The 17,500-nt window shown below is 44.4% G+C and overlaps 1 protein-coding gene across 1 annotated transcript in view; it reads right to left on the bottom strand.

Annotated features, from left to right (window-relative positions):
- The window catches only part of LOC137381425 (proprotein convertase subtilisin/kexin type 7-like), a 233,323-nt gene that overhangs the window by 37,488 nt on the left and 178,335 nt on the right, over positions 1 to 17,500 (bottom strand). Inside the window, 3 exon segments of the mRNA XM_068054003.1 lie at positions 14,855 to 14,957; positions 17,326 to 17,337; positions 17,339 to 17,434. Coding sequence (XP_067910104.1) covers positions 14,855 to 14,957; positions 17,326 to 17,337; positions 17,339 to 17,434 — 211 coding nt within the window.

The following is a 17,500-nucleotide window of genomic DNA, read 5'->3' as shown; positions in this document are numbered from 1 at the left end:
ATATTCCTTAGTGTCCTTAAGTAGCAAAAAACTATCGATCTCATATTTAAAATCATTAAATCGAGGTCTGGGGGAGGAGTTCCACATCTACCACCATTTGCATGAAGTAGTGTTTCCTAACTTCTCTCCTGATGGCCTGGCTGTAATTTGAAGGGTACGTCCCCTTGCTTTCAATGTCTCTGGGCTGTGGTGGGAGGGGGTGGGGGTTGGGGAAGGGAGAGTGTTTCCTGAGGAGAGCGTTTCCTGGGGAGAGTGTTCTTGCTCCTGATCCCTATCGAGTAACCTATGCTCACCTCTGGATAGAAAGTGAGGGGGAAAAGAATGATTGTAGAGGTGAATCTAGGACTTGAGCACATAATTTAGGCTTACACATCAGTGCAGTGCCGAAGGAGTGCCGCGCTGTCAGAGGTGCCGCCTTTTAGGTGAGACGCTAAACCATGGCCCTGTCTGCCCTCAAGTAAGAAATCTTATCGCACAATTGGAAGAGGAGGAGGAGGAGAGTTCTACTCATGCCCTGGCCACATACATCACTCTGACGACAGATTGACTGGTCGCTTATCTCATTGTCTGTGGGATCTTGCTGTGTACCAACTGGCTGCTACATTTGCCTAAATAGCTTATTGTCAGTGAAGAACTTTGGGATGTCCAGAGAATCTGAAATGCGCTATAGAAATGCAAGCCTGTTAGTTAGTTAGATCGCGCCTTTCCTCCCAGTCTGTTGACATTCACCATCTTGGCTCACACATGAAGATTGACCATTTGAACATGGGCACGGAGAGCTCTCTGAATCCATGAAACTGTTCCTCGGTGCCTTCAAGGGAGGCAGGAGAAAAGAAATTTGGGAAGAATCCCAAAAAACTGAAGCAAAGCAGTAGTGGCTGAAGAAAGGAGAGAGGCTTCCATTGGCCAAAACAAACAAACAGTCTCTGCTAAAGCTAAAGGAAAACAATACTCTTCTCTGACGAGCCCATCCGCCATTTTATTTGCACTGTTCTTATTATGTAGCAAGGGAAAGCAGAGTTTAAAAAAAAAGAGCTCTTAGTCTCTATATTCCTGATAAAACAATGAGTTGGCAATCTTCTGTCAAGCATATTGAAAAGGAATCTGATAACGGAGGTTTTGAATGCTCTCCAATAGCCAGCCGACAGATAGAGCCTCCGGCCACATTTTACTGACATTGGTGTTTGCAGCAGTAACATTGCCTTAAATGGTGAAGAAGCAGAGAGTAACCTGGCAATGGACCAGCATCAGCACTGGAGTAGCTTCTTGTCTAATTTAATGTTTGCATCACATTTCCTCCTAGATAAATTTTCACTGGAAACGTCACTTTCAGCTGCATTTGAGCCAAAAGTGATAAATAATGTTTAGATATTAAAACCACTGGACATGCATGACATCATTGGTCTGGCAATGGTAACCATCTGAAGACAAACTAGCATGTTTCCTTCTCCTTCAATAAAAAATGATTCTCCTTTTTCTCACAGGACACAAGGGATCATCTCTCCTCATCACTGGACAGTGAGGGCTGCTATAATGTCCGTGCGGGCATCAGAGGCGGACAGGGCTGCATTTGGTTGTGATGCCCTCCCAGGGAGAACAGCTCGCTGGCACTCATGAGGCCGCCCTCCTCTATACAGAGACGGGGAGTTGGGATAGTCCCAGCAGCAGCTCTCTCCAGGAGCAGACTTCCACTGAGAGCCACTAAACCTAGCAGCTTGAGTGAGCATTAATGGAACATATTCACACCAGACTGGTGGAAGGTACTTCATCTCCCAAAATAAACTTGGTATCACTGGAAGATATTATGCAGGTTTCAGAATCATTGGCCAATCACAAAGGCAGAAGGTTCCCCAAAAACATGAATCTATGTGCGAGGTGCCCGAGATGGCCAAGGACAAGATTGGATCAATGCAAAGTCTGGAATCAGAAGTAGCTCAAATGCAGCCATCCATTCCAGACGACTAGTAGCTAGGTGGTAAACCAGCCTTCCAGTCAACCCTGCATGGCACCAGACTATCAGTCCTAGATTTCCAGGGAAGATAGAGAAATACCTAGCATAAGAAAAAGAAAAAAAAAGGCTTGCATTTATATAGCGCCTTCCACGTCCTCAGGCTATCCCAAAGCACTTTACAGCCAATGAAGTGTTCTCACTGTTGTAAAGTAGGAAACGTGGCCACCAATTTGTGCACAGCAATGTGGTAATGACAAGATAATAGATTTTCATGATGTTCATTGAGGAATAAATATTGGCCAGGAAACCTGGGAGAACTCCCCTGTTCTTTAAAATTGTGCCGTAGGATATTTCACAACCAGTTGAGAGAACAGACCGCTTTTCAATTTAATGTCTCATCTGAAAGATGGCACCTCTGACACTTAACACTTCCTCAATACTGCACTAACGTGTTAGCCTAGATTTTTGTGTTTAAGATTAGGCTAGCAGATTACAGCTAATTGGAGCCTCCTTTCCACTCAACCACGACAACTAAGAAGTGCCAAGGTGGAAAATAACTGCCGTCTTTGTGTAGTTGCATAGATCAATAGAAACTATGCAGCATATACCTAGCAGAGTGGCAAAATTCATAGAGTTTTCAAGCTTAAAATTCCTTGGCAGTCACACCAAGAACATACTTATCATCAGCCTTCCTATAGCATCAGGGCTCAGCATATTTACTGCACTAGTTTGTCATGCAGTGTTCCCACCATCAGCCTAGTGCTCCTAACTGGCAGATTCACAAGCAATGACTGGGGCCTTTGTCTGAAACACAGAAGCATCTGGCTATAAAGCGAGTGATCTTCTGAAGCCAATTATCAATCCACTCGTGGCAATAAACACTTCCTGTTGAATTACTATTTGGCAAAACACAATTGAAATGCATTGCAATCAGAATGTGGTCACTTCTCATTCTGGTTGTGAAACCAAGTTCTGTCGCAATTAGTTTAACACATGTCAAAACATTAAATACAAATTGGAAATCTAAAAGAGATAGCGAGAAGTGCAAGACATTAAAACATCCACTAATCTTATTGTTGAATGTTTTTTCCTCTGGAGTTCTATTTTATGTGAGATGCCCCGTCTGCCTGTTCAGGTAAATGTAAAAGATCCTTTGGCATTTTACCTGAAGAACATGGAGATCCTCCAGTGTCCTTCATTCAACACTTCCAAAAACTGTTGACTTATCTTACTGTTGTTTTCAGGAGCTTTCTGTGTGTAAATTGGTTCCTGCAATTGCCTACAAATGGCAGTGATTACATTTTAAAAACAAATTTATTCTGTCAGCACTTTGGGACATCCTAAGTAGGTGGAAAGTGCAAAGTGAATGCAAAGTCGTTTCTCCCCTGTTATCGAAGCATGTGGAACCTGGTAGCTCACACTGTAGAACAGAAGACTCCTTGCTAGGGGCCCCATGTTCAGATTCGGAGGTTCTGCCCTCAACTAACCTCATTGGCCAAGCTTTTCTGGGTTTGTGCCAGGCCGACAATGGGGGTAACTCCATGACGGGCAGCACAAAATCTGCCTCTTAACTGCCAAGGACAACACAATGATGGCTAAGAAGTAAATTGTGATCCTGTCCATTCAGCTGACTGGAACTGAGAAATGACCAGTAACAACAGGGATTTAGAAAAAAAAATTCACAAAAGGGGAAGAATTGTAAAAAAAAAATATATATATATAAAGAAAAAACTTTTCAAAATGGCCTCTTTCTTTTAAGCACCTTTATAAAAACATTATTTGTTTAACTTTGCCTAACTGACAGCAAGGTTGATTTGGAAGGGATGCAGGAACATTTGGAAAAACTGCAGATTAGAGGTCACTGGATAAATCCTCCATGTGATGCCTTGCCAGGTTGCACTGACCAGGAGAGTCTAAGATTTAATTTCTGGGTCAGTACAGAAACAGTGCCAACTGATGGGCAAATTCCTGGAAATTTCCTGTGGTAATGGCATCTTCACAAAGTTCTGTCTGACTCTCAAATTGGCCCCTGCCCTTAACATCCAGTCCTGGTTGACTCAGAGCTGCAGGGAAGATGATGTTGACTAAGTCCCAAAGACAGTGGAATCTTTTTGTCCATGCAAACTATTTTCTATATCAGAGTTCTGATGTACTACTGCAGCAACGGTGCCATGACAACTGGACTCAATCTCCCCCAACTAGGGAGAAAGGGAAAGAAGGAAATGGTCAGTGTCCCTGATCACTAATCTCTGTCCAGATGTCAGATGGGAATATGACTGAGCTTAGCTATGAAATGCTTGACCCTAGCCCATTGTGATAGCCTTTGGACATTTGCTGTCAAGGGTCACACATGAATAACAGCCAGAGAGGTGAAGTATCGGTCACATAGAATTGCACCCCAGCAACGGTCATTCCTGATAGATAGCTGAGAGGGGATGTGGAGCTGTATGTTTAGTTCTGAGAGATAAGCAGAGTGTACTAATTTTCAAGAGAGCTGGATTTTGGAATCAGCCCTGCAACATTCATCTTCATCTCCTTTGTATCGTGCAGTAGAGTTGGCTTCAATCAGCTTGAAGCTGTAAACTGAAAAGCAACAATTTGGACTGATTCCTGCTCCAGCCCACAGCCATGGAAAGTACGAGAAAAGGCAACAATATAGTTTCTCCCAGAGCATGGAATGGAGTTTAAATTAAATTTGCTTCTAATGATAAAGAGACAATGGAAATTCCCCAGCATGCAATTCCGATAGACAAATTCTCAGAACATTCCTGCTGTAAATTAATCTTCAACAAATGTTGAATTAGCCCACATTGTTCAAACTAAAATGGTTATATGTAAAAGTCTAGATACAAGGATTGAGAAGAGATTTAAAAAAAAAATTGCTCTTGGGATGTTTAGTTCTGGGAGATGAGTGAAGTATACTAAAGCTCAAGAGAGCTGAATTTTGGAATTAATTCTGCAACATTTATCTTCATCTCCTTTATATTGTGCATTGAAGTGGGCTTAAATCCCCATGAAATGCCCATCCATAGTGCCCTGAGGACATTAAGAGTCAATTATGTAGTGTGGGACTGGAGTCACATATAGTGGTGGCACGATCTCTGTTAATTGCATATCAATTGTGTTTAATTGCATGCAGGTAGTGGGCATTAACTGGGGATTCACTTGAGCTCCTATAAATAAACACAGATTGAAACTGTGGTTGTTGAGTTAGGAGGTATGTGCCTGTAATGTGTAACTCTGTAAATAATGCTTATAAAAGTGTGTAAAGATTGACTCCGGTTCTATCCTTCACCAACTGGAATATAACAATCCCTGTCCGAAAAGGATATTAGTGAACCAGTTGAGTTTTTAAGTCAATCAGGCGGATTTCCATGACCATTTCCTGGTAATAATCAACAAACTTCCTGAATTTAATTTTATAATGGGGGGATTTGAACTCACAATGCCCATTTCGGTACCATAACCATTAAACTTCCACTACTGCTTCGATATGGGAGTCTCTTTGACAGGAGAAATTTTCTTTGCTCAGCCGACCTTCTGTACCGTACTTTTTTTTTAAAAAGTGAAATCAGTGCTTGGAGGGTTAATTACAGCATCTGTCTGAAGTTTTCCGAATGGACAAACAAATGGGATGAATCCAAGCTGTGCTGGATACTTTACACTCTTACTGCCAAATATTTTTCAGATGGGATGAAATGACCCAAAGACAAAACAGGAAGAGTGGCCGGGCTGAGGAGGAGCAGATATTCTGTGTAAAACATTAACTACTGGGATACCAAAGAGAGTTTCCTAGGGAATGTTAGCTTCACAGTTATGCCCAGAATATCCCTGTGGTGCGCATAGCTGAAGATCAACAGGGATCAAAAAAAATTATTCCTTCTGTCGCTAACCTTCTTTCTTACTCCTCCTCTTCAAGTCCCACTCCAGGATTTGAGCACAAAAGTCAAGGCTGAGGGAATGCTGCATTGTTGGAGGTTCTGCCTTTCAGAGAAGACATTAAAACCAAGGCCCCATCTGCCTGCTCAGGTGGGCCTAAAAGATCTCCAAGAAGAACAGGGGAATTATCCCAGTGTCCTGGCCAATATTTATCCCTCAATCAACATAACAAAAAAACAGATTATCTGATCGTTATCACATTGCTGTTTGTGGGACAAATTGGCTGCCATATTTCCTGCATTACAACAATGACTACACTTCAAAAGTACTCACTGGCTTTAATAAAGCGCTTGGAGATGTCTGGTGGTTGTGAAAGGTGCTATATAAATGCAAGTCTTTTTTTTTCTTCTGAAGGGGGAGGTCTCAGATGAGTACAAGCTCAACAGCCCTCAGGTACCTCACTCCTGCAGCCAATCTTCAGGCACAAGCCTGAACAGTAAGAGCACAAGGGCTATTTTACCACAGTGGCTTCACAGCTGAGCCCAATTGTGTTCCCACCTGACCTCACACATATGCTCTCCCAGCCGTGAATGTTGGATAATAACAAAAAGGAACAGCCCATGCCAGACCTCTTCTTCCATTAGACCAGAGCCACAGAGGCCGACTCAAACACTTCCACTTAAGTTAGACTGATTAATTCAGTACAGACCAGGGGCCTTCTTATTTCAAGGACACAAGTCTCACACCAAACAACTCAATTACCATTAGGACCTCCAATGTTTCTATACAAGAGTGAATAAGATGTCACTTTATACTAGAAATTGCGAACAGACCACCCAGTACTGATGACATCATGGCCTGTCCATATTGTTTCTTTCTTTTACTGAATTAATATAATTGCAACCTGGGATTTCCTGCAGTAATTTTGCAGTTAAGCTCACTGCCCCTAGTACTGATGAGTCAGAATCTTCAAAAACTGTACAATCACCAGAGACCTTGGCGGTGAGGCCCACTTTCAGATTTCAGCAGCAATCAAGCCACAAATTAACCTTCTGTGAAACCCTATATTCACAAAACTTGTGGCACGAAGAAATGTGCAGCCAGGCTCTCTCATGCAATCGAAGTTTGGAAATACCAGTGAATGCACATATCCTGGAGGCCACACCTGCCATTAAGTCAACAGCCATATCTGTGGGCCTGAGCATACCTATTTCCGCAGGCCATGCGTCAGCAGGGGACAGTTGCAGAGCTTTGCTGGGTGCTGCAGCCAAACTGCAGCACAGAAATGGCTCTGCTAGAAGCAACCAAATCACCATCACCTTCAACATTCATGCCTCAGGCTCATTTTAGACTAACACTGCAATGTCTGCTAATGCGCTGCACACAGATGTATCAAACAGGTGACAGTCCGTCCATATGCTTACCGTCTGCTTGGAAAGGCAGTATCAAACGAGGCATAGTGTGCCGGTGAGAGATACAAGCAGTGGTGGCCGAGGGGGGCATGCAGGAATCTGCTTATCGACTATCGCTGACCTAGTGTTTGTTTTGTTCATTCTTGGGACGTCAGCTTCACTGACAAGGCCAGCATTTATTGCCCATCCCTAATTGCCCTTGAGAAGGTGGTGGTGAACCCCCTTCTTGAACCACTGCAGTCCTTGGGGTCTAGGTACACCCACAGTGTTGTTCGGAAGGGAGTTCCAGGATCTTGACCCAGGGACAGTGAAGGAACAGTGATATAGTTCCAAGTCAGGATGATGTGTGACTCAGAGGGGAACTTGCAGGTGGTGGTATTCCCATGCATCTACTGCCCTTGTCCTTCTAGGTGGTAGAGGTCACGGGTTTGGAAAGTGCTGTTGCAGGAATGTACTTTGGGAAAGACAGCAGTGTGGTGAAATTGGGCATTCATGTTGTGCTCTTCAGTGCAAAAGGAGGTGAAAGTACTGGCTTCACTGCTGACTCACTGGTAAGGCAGGCAAAGTTTGTGTATATGGTTGGTGGCACAGTGGCATGTGTAGGTAAGTGCAGATCTGGGGACTGCTCAACTCCCTGGCATGCCAACTTTCAACCTTATATAGTTCAACCATGAAATAGTGTTTGAGATGCAACAAAACTAACCTTACAGCATTATTGCAGGTTGACCTCTCAGTCACTGCATGACTAACTCACATTTAGAGCCCCTTGACTTCTTGAGCTCATGTGGAATCTGCAAGTGGAAGAGTTCCTTTTGACTTGCCTTCCTTTTCTGGTTGCGATTGTTTTGCTGCCTTGAAAGTGCTACATTTACTGTCAGCTATTTGGTGACTTAGTACAACAATTGTCTATTTATTCAGGACAATTAACAAAATACCTATGGTTATATAATTACACAACAGAGAAGGAGGCCATTCGGCCCATCGTGTCTGTGCTGGCTCTTTGAAAGAGCTATCCAGTTAGTCCCACCACTCCCCTACCTTTTCACCATAGCCCTGCAAATTTCTCCTTTACAAGCACATATCCAATTCCCTTCCGAAAGTTACTATTAACACTGTTTCCATCGCCCTTTCAGGCAGTGCATTCCAGATCATAACAATTGGCTGTGTAAAAAAAAAAAATTCTCATTTCCTCCCTGGATTTTTTTTTGTCCATTATCTTCAATCTCTCTCCTCTGGTTACCGACCCTCCTGCCAGTGGAAATAGTTTCTCCCCCTTGACTTTTATCAAAATTCTTCATGATTATAAGAAAGTAAAAATTGTTTTAGAAAAGGGAAGACTAGAATTTATAGAAGGGCCTCATCACATCCGCAGAGCATTACAAAGTGTTTCATAACTAATTCATAACATTTGGAGTGCAGTCACTAGATAAATGAGGCAGCTAATTTGCACATTAATCCAGACATGCATATTTAACTTAAAACTCAATGAGAAAAGCATTAAAATGCCTCAAGAGTTCCATTGCAAATTTACTGAGCGATAAACTATTTAAGTTTATTGATAAGTAATTGTCCACACAGGTACATAAAACAAATCTCTGCACTTCTGCAGAAAAGGCATTAAATACTGAATCTGAAAATGGATGCCTACAAATAATGCATTTCACAGAGACTAACTAATACGTTTTTGCGAGAGTGAGAACGTGAGTCAGAAAAAGATGGAGAAAAGGTGAGGAGAGTAAAAGGAGCATGTCAGAGAGAGATGGAGAGAGTGAGAGAGAGAGAGAGAGAGAGAGTGCACATGCGCAATAAGACAGTGTGTGAAAGTGTAATTGTGTGTGTGTGGAAGAGAGTGTGCCAGAATAAGGAAGTGTGAGGGAGAGATTCTGTGGGAGAGAAAGTAACGGGAGGGCAGGATTGGTGTGTGGGAGGCCCGAAGCACATGGCTCGCTCTGAAGTTCAGAAGGAAATCCAGCCAATTTTAACTCCTGGGCCTCATTTTAATAGCTGAAATTGGCCTCCCATCTGAGGCCAGCAGGAATGATGCCACTCCTGCTCCTCCTGGACTCCAAGAAATCCTTCTGAAGAACAAAAAAATGCAACTTACTCTCTGCTGTATCCCACCAACTTTCTCTGGTGGGTTTGACACTGCGTGGCCTATGCACTGTTCCAGTCAGGTGAAGGGAGGGGATTAACATTGACAGAGGATGAGTGGGAGATGGGGAACGAGTGAGTGAGAGAGAGAGTGTGTCAAATGGTGCATGTACGAGAGAGACACACACACACACACACACACACACACACAGAAATAAAGAGATGCCATCTGCTATTTGTTTAATCCACTGTGTGAAGATAATTACTGGGTTTAGAAGTCTGTGCATTTGAAAATATTAAAAGTTTCAGACAGAGAATGTCAGTGATGCTAAATAGTGCCTGATGTTAAACTGAAAACATGTGCTTCAATTTCAAACGCTCTTTAGAAATTGTTACAAAATTGCTGATGGCTGCATCCAGTGATGACAGAATGATGGAATAACATCTATGAATCATATCTGTAAACCTTCTTTTACCCAAAGAAATTATTCAATGATCGTTATCCCAAAGAATACAAAGTGCAGTCGGAAGGATTTGTCAAAGCTTTCCCAGACATTAGGCGATGTTAATAAAGGACAGCTAGTTTGAAAGTTGAAAGTTTAGAAATTCAATTCTGCTGCTATCAAGTTTCCACAGTGACTTCCTTCAGCCTGTAAGATGGGTTGGGGAGGAGGGCAGCACAGGAGAGGGCCAGGGGAACTGCTGCACCTGATATTCTGTCTCTTTTCCCCATCTCAGAAATCAATCACTCCAAAAGGAACCTGCCCGCCTGACAAAGGACGAGTCAGTTGATCTCAGCGATGTCACTTTGGGGAGTGGGGGCGGGGAGACAAGGCGGCGTCCTTCATAGTTCAACAACACTGAGGTGAATTGTTACGCTCCATCACAAAAATCAGATGGTGAATCGGACTCAATTAAAACTGATGGTACATCTTAAAATAAATTAAGGAAAGGTAGAACTTGCATTTATATAGTGCCTTTCATGATCTCAGGACATCCCAACACGCAATACAGCCAATTAAGTACTTTTCAAATATCGTCATTGTTGCAATGTAGGAAACACAGCAGCCAATTTGTCCCACAAACAGCAACGTGATCCTCCTTCTTTGGCCTCCTTATCTCGAGAGACAATGGGTAAGCGCCTGGAGGTGGTCAGTGGTTTGTGAAGCAGCGCCTGGAGTGGCTATAAAGGCCAATTCTAGAGTGACAGGCTCTTCCACAGGTGCTGCAGAGAAATTTGTTTGTCGGGGCTGTTGCACAGTTGGCTCTCCCCTTGCGCCTCTGTCTTTTTTCCTGCCAACTAAGTCTCTTCGACTCGCCACACTTTAGCCCCGCCTTTATGGCTGCCCGCCAGCTCTGGCGATCGCTGGCAACTGACTCCCATGACTTGTGATCAATGTCACAGGATTTCATGTCGCGTTTGCAGACGTCTTTAAAGTGGAGACGTGGACGGCCGGTGGGTCTGATACCAGTGGTGAGCTCGCTGTACAAAGTGTCTTTGGGGATCCTGCCATCTTCCATGCGGCTCACATGGCCAAGCCATCTCAAGCGCCGCTGACTCAGTAGTGTGTACAAGCTGGGGATGTTGGCCGCCTCGAGGACTTCTGTGTTGGAGATACGGTCCTGCCACCTGATGCCAAGTATTCTCCGGAGGCAGCGAAGATGGAATGAATTGAGACGTCGCTCTTGGCTGACATACATTGTCCAGGCCTCGCTGCCATAGAGCAAGGTACTGAGGACACAGGCCTGATACACTCGGACTTTTGTGTTCCGTGTCAGTGCGCCATTTTCCCACACTCTCTTGGCCAGTCTGGACATAGCAGTGGAAGCCTTTCCCGTGTGCTTGTTGATTTCTGCATCGAGAGACAGGTTACTGGTGATAGTTGAGCCTAGGTAGGTGAACTCTTGAACCACTTCCAGAGCGTGGTCGCCAATATTAATGGATGGAGCATTTCTGACGTCCTGCCCCATGATGTTAATTTTTTTGAGACTGATGGTTAGGCCAAATTCATTGCAGGCAGCCGCAAACCTGTCGATGAGACTCTGCAGGCACTCTTCAGTGTGAAATTGTTAAAGCAGCATCGTCAGCAAAGAGGAGTTCTCTGATGAGGACTTTCCGTACTTTGGACTTCGCTCTTAGACGGGCAAGGTTGAACAACCTGCCCCCTGATCTTGTGTGGAGGAAAATTCCTTCTTCAGAGGACTTGAACGCATGTGAAAGCAGCAGGGAGAAGAAAATCCCAAAAAGTGTGGGTGCGAGAACACAGCCCTGTTTCACGCCACTCAGGATAGGAAAGGGCTCTGATGAGGAGCCACCATGTTGAATTGTGCCTTTCACATTGTCATGGAATGAGGTGATGATACTTAGTAGCTTTGGTGGACATCCAATCTTTTCCAGTAGTCTGAAGAGACCACGTCTGCTGACGAGGTCAAAGGCTTTGGTGAGATCAATGAAAGCAATGTAGAGGGGCATCTGTTGTTCACGGCATTTCTCCTGTATCTGACGAAGGGAGAACAGCATGTCAACGGTCGATCTCTCTGCACGAAAGCCACACTGTGCCTCAGGGTAGATGCGCTCGGCCAGCTTCTGGAGCCTGTTTAGAGCGACTCGAGCAAAGACTTTCCCCACTATGCTGAGCAGGGAGATTCCACGGTAGTTATTGCAGTCACTGCGGTCACCTTTGTTTTTATAGAGGGTGATGATATTGGCATCGCGCATGTCCTGTGGTACTGCTCCCTCATCCCAGCACAGGCATAGCAGTTCATGTAGTGCTGAGAGTATAGCAGGCTTGGCACTCTTGATTACTTCAGGGGTAATGCTATCCTTCCCAGGGGCTTTTCCACTAGCTAAAGAATCAATGGCATCACTGAGTTCTGATTTGGTTGGCTGTATGTCCAGCTCATCCATGACTGGTAGAGACTGGGCTGCATTGAGGGCAGTCTCAGTGACAACATTCTCCCTGGAGTACAGTTCTAGGTAGTGCTCAACCCAGCGGTCCATTTGTTTGCGTTGGTCAGTGATTATGTCCCCTGATTTAGATTTGAGGGGGGCGATCTTCTTGATGGCTGGCCCAAGAGCTCTCTTAATGCCATCATACATTCCTCTGATGTTTCCGGTGTCTGAGGCCAGCTGAATATGACTGCATAGGTGTTGCCAGTAGTCGTTTGCGCAGCGTCTGGCTGTTCTTTGTGCAGTGCTTCTGGCTGCTTTAAGTGCTGCGGATGTTAAATCGCTGGGGGCTTTCTTGTAGTTCAACAGTGCAATGCGCTTAGCGGCTATGACAGGTTCCAGCTCTTCATTATGAGATTGAAACCAGTCTGCATTTCTCTTCGCACTTTTGCCGTAGGTGGTCAAAGCTGACTCATAGATGGCGTCTCTGATGTGGGCCCACTGGTCTCAGCATCCCCTGTGGGAGTGTTTTGAAGGGCTGCTACAAGTGAATTTAGAAATTTTTGTAACAGCTGTGGGTGAGAAATTCTGCTCGTGTTGATGCGCGGGTGGCCCTTCTGCTTGGAATGATGCAACTTCTTTGGTCTGAGTCTAACCTTGCTGCACACCAGGGAGTGGTCGGTGTCGCAGTCCGCACTGTGGAAGCTGCGCGTGATTTGAACACTGTTTAAGGCGGCTCGCCTTGTGACGATGAGGTCTAGCTGGTGCCAACGACGCGATCATGGGTGCCTCCATGAAACCTGATGACAGGGTGTAGTGTGAAAGAACGAGTTGGTGATGCAGAGGTTATGATAGGTACACAACTCAAGCAGTCTCTGCCCGTTCTCATTCATCCTTCCAACGCCATAGCGCCCAAGGCAGGAGGGCCATGAGTCACGGTCGGCCCCAACCCTGGCATTAAAGTCCCCCAGCAGGAATAGGTGTTCGGTGTTGGGGATGCTGCTAATGATGCTATGGAGTTTCTTGTAGAACTAATCTTTAGCTTCAGGTGGGGAGCAGAGTGTTGGAGCATAGATGCTGAGTAGGTGTACTGGACCAGAGGTGGTGAGCAGTCGGATGGACAGTATGCGTTCCGAGCCATTTGAGGGAGGCTCTATCATGCTGAGCAAGGAGTTTCTGATGGCGAAGCCCACTCCATGCTGTCTTGGTTCTTCAGGATCCCTACCCTGCCAGAAGGTGGTGTCGTCTTGCTCTGCTAGAGATCCACTCGCGGGAGGCGAGTCTCCTGAAGTAACGTGATAACGATCAGATAATTCTTCTTTAAATAATGTTGATTGAGGATAACTATCAGCCAAGACACTGGAAAGTACTCCCCTGTTCTTCTTGGATGCCATGGGATCGTTTACATTCACTTGACAGACAACTGGGGCCTTGGTTTAACGTCTCATCTGAAAGACGGCATCTCCAACAGTGCAGCACTCCCTCAGTACTGCACTGGAGTTTCATCTTGGATTACGTGCTCAAGCCCTGGACAGGGGTCTGAACCTGTGACCTCCTGACTTAAAAGGCGAGAGTGCTACCAATAAGCCAAGGCTGACACCTTAATTGTTTAGAAAGATTATCTAATTCTAGAAAAATAGGACACTCAAAGGGGAATAAGAACCTTGCAATTGTATAACATATTTAATGTAAAACACATTCCAAGGCATTTCACAAACGCATGTAACGAAAATGGAGACTAAGCCAGGAGGAGGAAATGGGGAAAATTTGATTGAAAACCATGGTTTCTGAGGAGGTTTTTAAAAAGATTGAGAGAGGGAGACAGCGAGCTTCAGAGAATAAGTACCGAGGTGGCTGAAGGCTTTGCCACTATTGGTGGGGCAAAGGGAGTGGGAAGGCACTAAAGGCTAGAGTGGGGCGACTGATGGATGTGGAAGGAGTGTAGAGGCTGGAACATATTGCAGAGATAAGGTAAAGCGAATCGCAGAGGGACTCAAAGAAGAGGGCCAGGATTTGAAATTCGAGGTGTTGATGGATTGGAAATATAATTTGGTAATGAGAACTGTTGTGGACAGGCAAGATCCGGATTCGATTCTGGGTACTGCCTGTGTGGAGTTTGCAAGTTCTCCCTGTGTCTGCGTGGTTTTTCTCCGGGTGCTCCGGTTTCCTCCCACAAGCCAAAAGACTTGCAGGTTGATAGGTAAATTGACCATTATAAATTGTCACTAGTATAGGTAGGTGGTAGGGAAGTATAGGGACAGGTGGGGATGTTTGGTAGGAATATGGGATTAGTGTAGGATTAGTATAAATGGGGGGGTTGATGGTCGGCACAGACTCGGTGGGCCGAAGGGCCTGTTTCAGTGCTGTATCTCTAATCTAAAAAAAAAGATAGAGTGTTCAACAGGATATGGACGATTGTGTTCTGAACATGTTGGGAGTTTATGGAGTGCAGGAGGCCAACAAGGAGAATACTGAAGCAGTTGTACCTCGAGGTGACCAAAGCATGTACACAGGTTTCAGTGGCAGATAGAGGTGGAGGCAGAGGCACTATAGAGATAAAAGCATTGATCAGAGTCACAGTGCTCAATTCCTTACCAAACTATCCACTAACCACAGAGACTCCCTACTTACCATTCCATGAAACCTCCAGTTTGTTGGGGTGTAAGGGGATGAGCTTGGCCTCTTTCTCAAGAGAACTGGTATAAGAGCTGAGGAACGGAACAGATTCCCAGACCTGGATTAAAAAGATATACACATGTTTAAAATAACCAGCTGATCTCCAGATATGCTTTGAGATTATTATACACCTGCATAGTAGTTTAGCAGAAAAATAACTTTATACAAAATATCTTGAAAGCACATTTCAAAACTCTCAGGGAGGGAAGCTCAGTCCAAATGGCACAGATCCTGTGAAAAGTTAGTCAGTGTGGTATATACACACACACACAACTTTTGTTCAGATAGCTGCAAATTGCCTGTGCTCCACCCAAGATCAATTAATAAACTACCACCTTCTCAGGGAAATAAATGCTGCCTTGTCAGCATCAGCCACATCCTGAGAACAACGTTAAAAAGCCATTAGGGCGATTTTTTTTTCCACCTGCTTCCATTTCTTGAATTTTCCTGGATTCCCTCTGTTGTATTGTGCCTCTTGGGTCTAGTTTCTCCATTAGGCTGAACATCCTGTCCTTGTGTTGTAGTTCTATGTAATCCTATGTAATATGATACTAAAGGTGCTTTTGATATTACAGGAGAGCGGCTGATGTCAGGAGTATAATGTGCCTCCTGTTACCAGCTGCCTGTGTGAACAGGTTGGCATTCAAAGTTAATTCCCCAGAATGATACTGGGGCTAAAAGGGTTAAATTATGAGGACAGGGTGCATAAACTTGCCTTGTATTCCCTTGAGTTCAGAATGTTGAGGGGAGATCAAGACAATGTATTTAAAATGATAAAAGGGTTTAATAGACTAGATACAGAGAAGCTGGTGGGGGGGGGGGGGGGGGGGGGGCGCAGGGAGTCGAGAATATGGCAGCAAAATCTTAAAGGAAGTCATCCAGGAATGTAATTAGGAAGTACTTTTTAAACACAAACAGTCGTGGAAATCTGTAATTCTCTCGCCCCAAAATAGCTGTGGATGCTGGGGCAATTAAAATTTCCAAGACTGAGGTCAACAGTTTTTCATGAGCTAAAGGGATATGGAGCAATAGAGTTGAGGGACAAATCAGCCAAGATCTATTTGATTGGTGGAACTGCCACAAGGGGCTGAATGGCCTAGTTGAATCAGGGGAAACATGGTCCACAAAAGGTTTTCCTAAGATGGGAACAATTTTAACAGGCAAGTACAAATTCATTAAATGAATTTCTGGGGAGGCAGTGGCGTAGTAGTATTGTCACTGGACTAGTAACCCAGAGATCCAGGGTATTGCTCTGGGGACATGGGTTTGAATCCCACCACAGCAGATGGTGGAATTTGAATTCAATTAATAAATCTGGAATTAAAAAGCTAGTCTAATGGTGACCATGAAACCATTGCCGATTGTTGTAAAAACCCATCTGGTTCACTAATGTCCTTTAAGGAAGGAAATCTGCTGTCCTTACCTGGTCTGGCCTACATGTGACTCCAGACCCACAGCAATGTGAATGACATGCCCTCTGAAATGGCCTAGCAAGCCACTCAGTTCACCACCACCTTTCTCAAGGGCAATTTGGGATGGGCAATAAATGCTGGCCTGGCCAGTGACGCCCACATCCCATAAATGAATTTTAAAAAATGAGGAGAGCTTGAGGGAGGCCCATCTCTGAGGAAGGCTTGGTATCAGGCAGATGGATATTTCTTAAAAATAAAGTACGTGTGCATGTGTGTGTATTCGTTCTCTTTAGGCACTCATACTGTGCTTTCGGGTGATTCACTTCTTGGACTCGGTTCCAGTTACTGGAATGCATATCTCTATCAGAGCCAGTATGGCACATCTTAGAGACTGTATTAGAAGTGCAAGAGACCAATAAACTCACAGGAGAATTACTGTCCACTCACATATAGATCTGTTTAATCTGAATGCGACTCGTTTAGACAGAAATGGGAATTCCAGCATTCGTATAGCTGCAGTAAGGCAGCTGCCATTTCTCTTCTTTCTCACTTCTTCCCTTAGATCCATACAAGTACAAATTTACAGCCTCAAAGCAAAGAGACAAACTTCAGTAACTGGCTAAACACAAGCATCGCCACCTACAAAAGATGCAGTGAATGGGGAGATTTCCTTTACCTAGGGCATTTTATCAGGCTCCCACAATTCGCTAATGTTTAAACAGGAAGTCTCACATTCAGGACTGCTGTTCAAGAAAAATAGCTCTGAAAAAATGTTTTTCTAAAAAAATGTAATATTGTTTTAACAGTTTGCATTGATTACATCATCAGGAAACTGGCTCAGAGACATTACTGAACACAGCAGCGTGAGGAAGCAAAACTATCAGCAGCGATAAAGCTATTAAATCTAGGATGTGCTTACGTCAATCAGCAGCAAAAACACTGGCTGGTTTTTCTCCTCCCTGAGCCCACTAGATACCAACTACTGGGGATTGCTGAGTCACCACAACGACATACCTTTGCAGCGTTAAACCAGTCGCCAGGCATTAAGAAGCCCAAAACCATGCTGGTGACTATGGCTGAATCCGGCACCATTCACTTTCCATCCAGCGACACGGTCATCAAACTAAAGAAAAAAATAATATAGGCTATGTTGTAGCAAGTAGATTTAGAGCCGTTTCCCTCTAAGCAA

This window comes from Heterodontus francisci, chromosome 22 (assembly GCF_036365525.1).
Source record: "Heterodontus francisci isolate sHetFra1 chromosome 22, sHetFra1.hap1, whole genome shotgun sequence".
Taxonomy (NCBI): domain Eukaryota; kingdom Metazoa; phylum Chordata; class Chondrichthyes; order Heterodontiformes; family Heterodontidae; genus Heterodontus; species Heterodontus francisci.
This window is presented reverse-complemented; position numbering and strand designations above follow the sequence as displayed.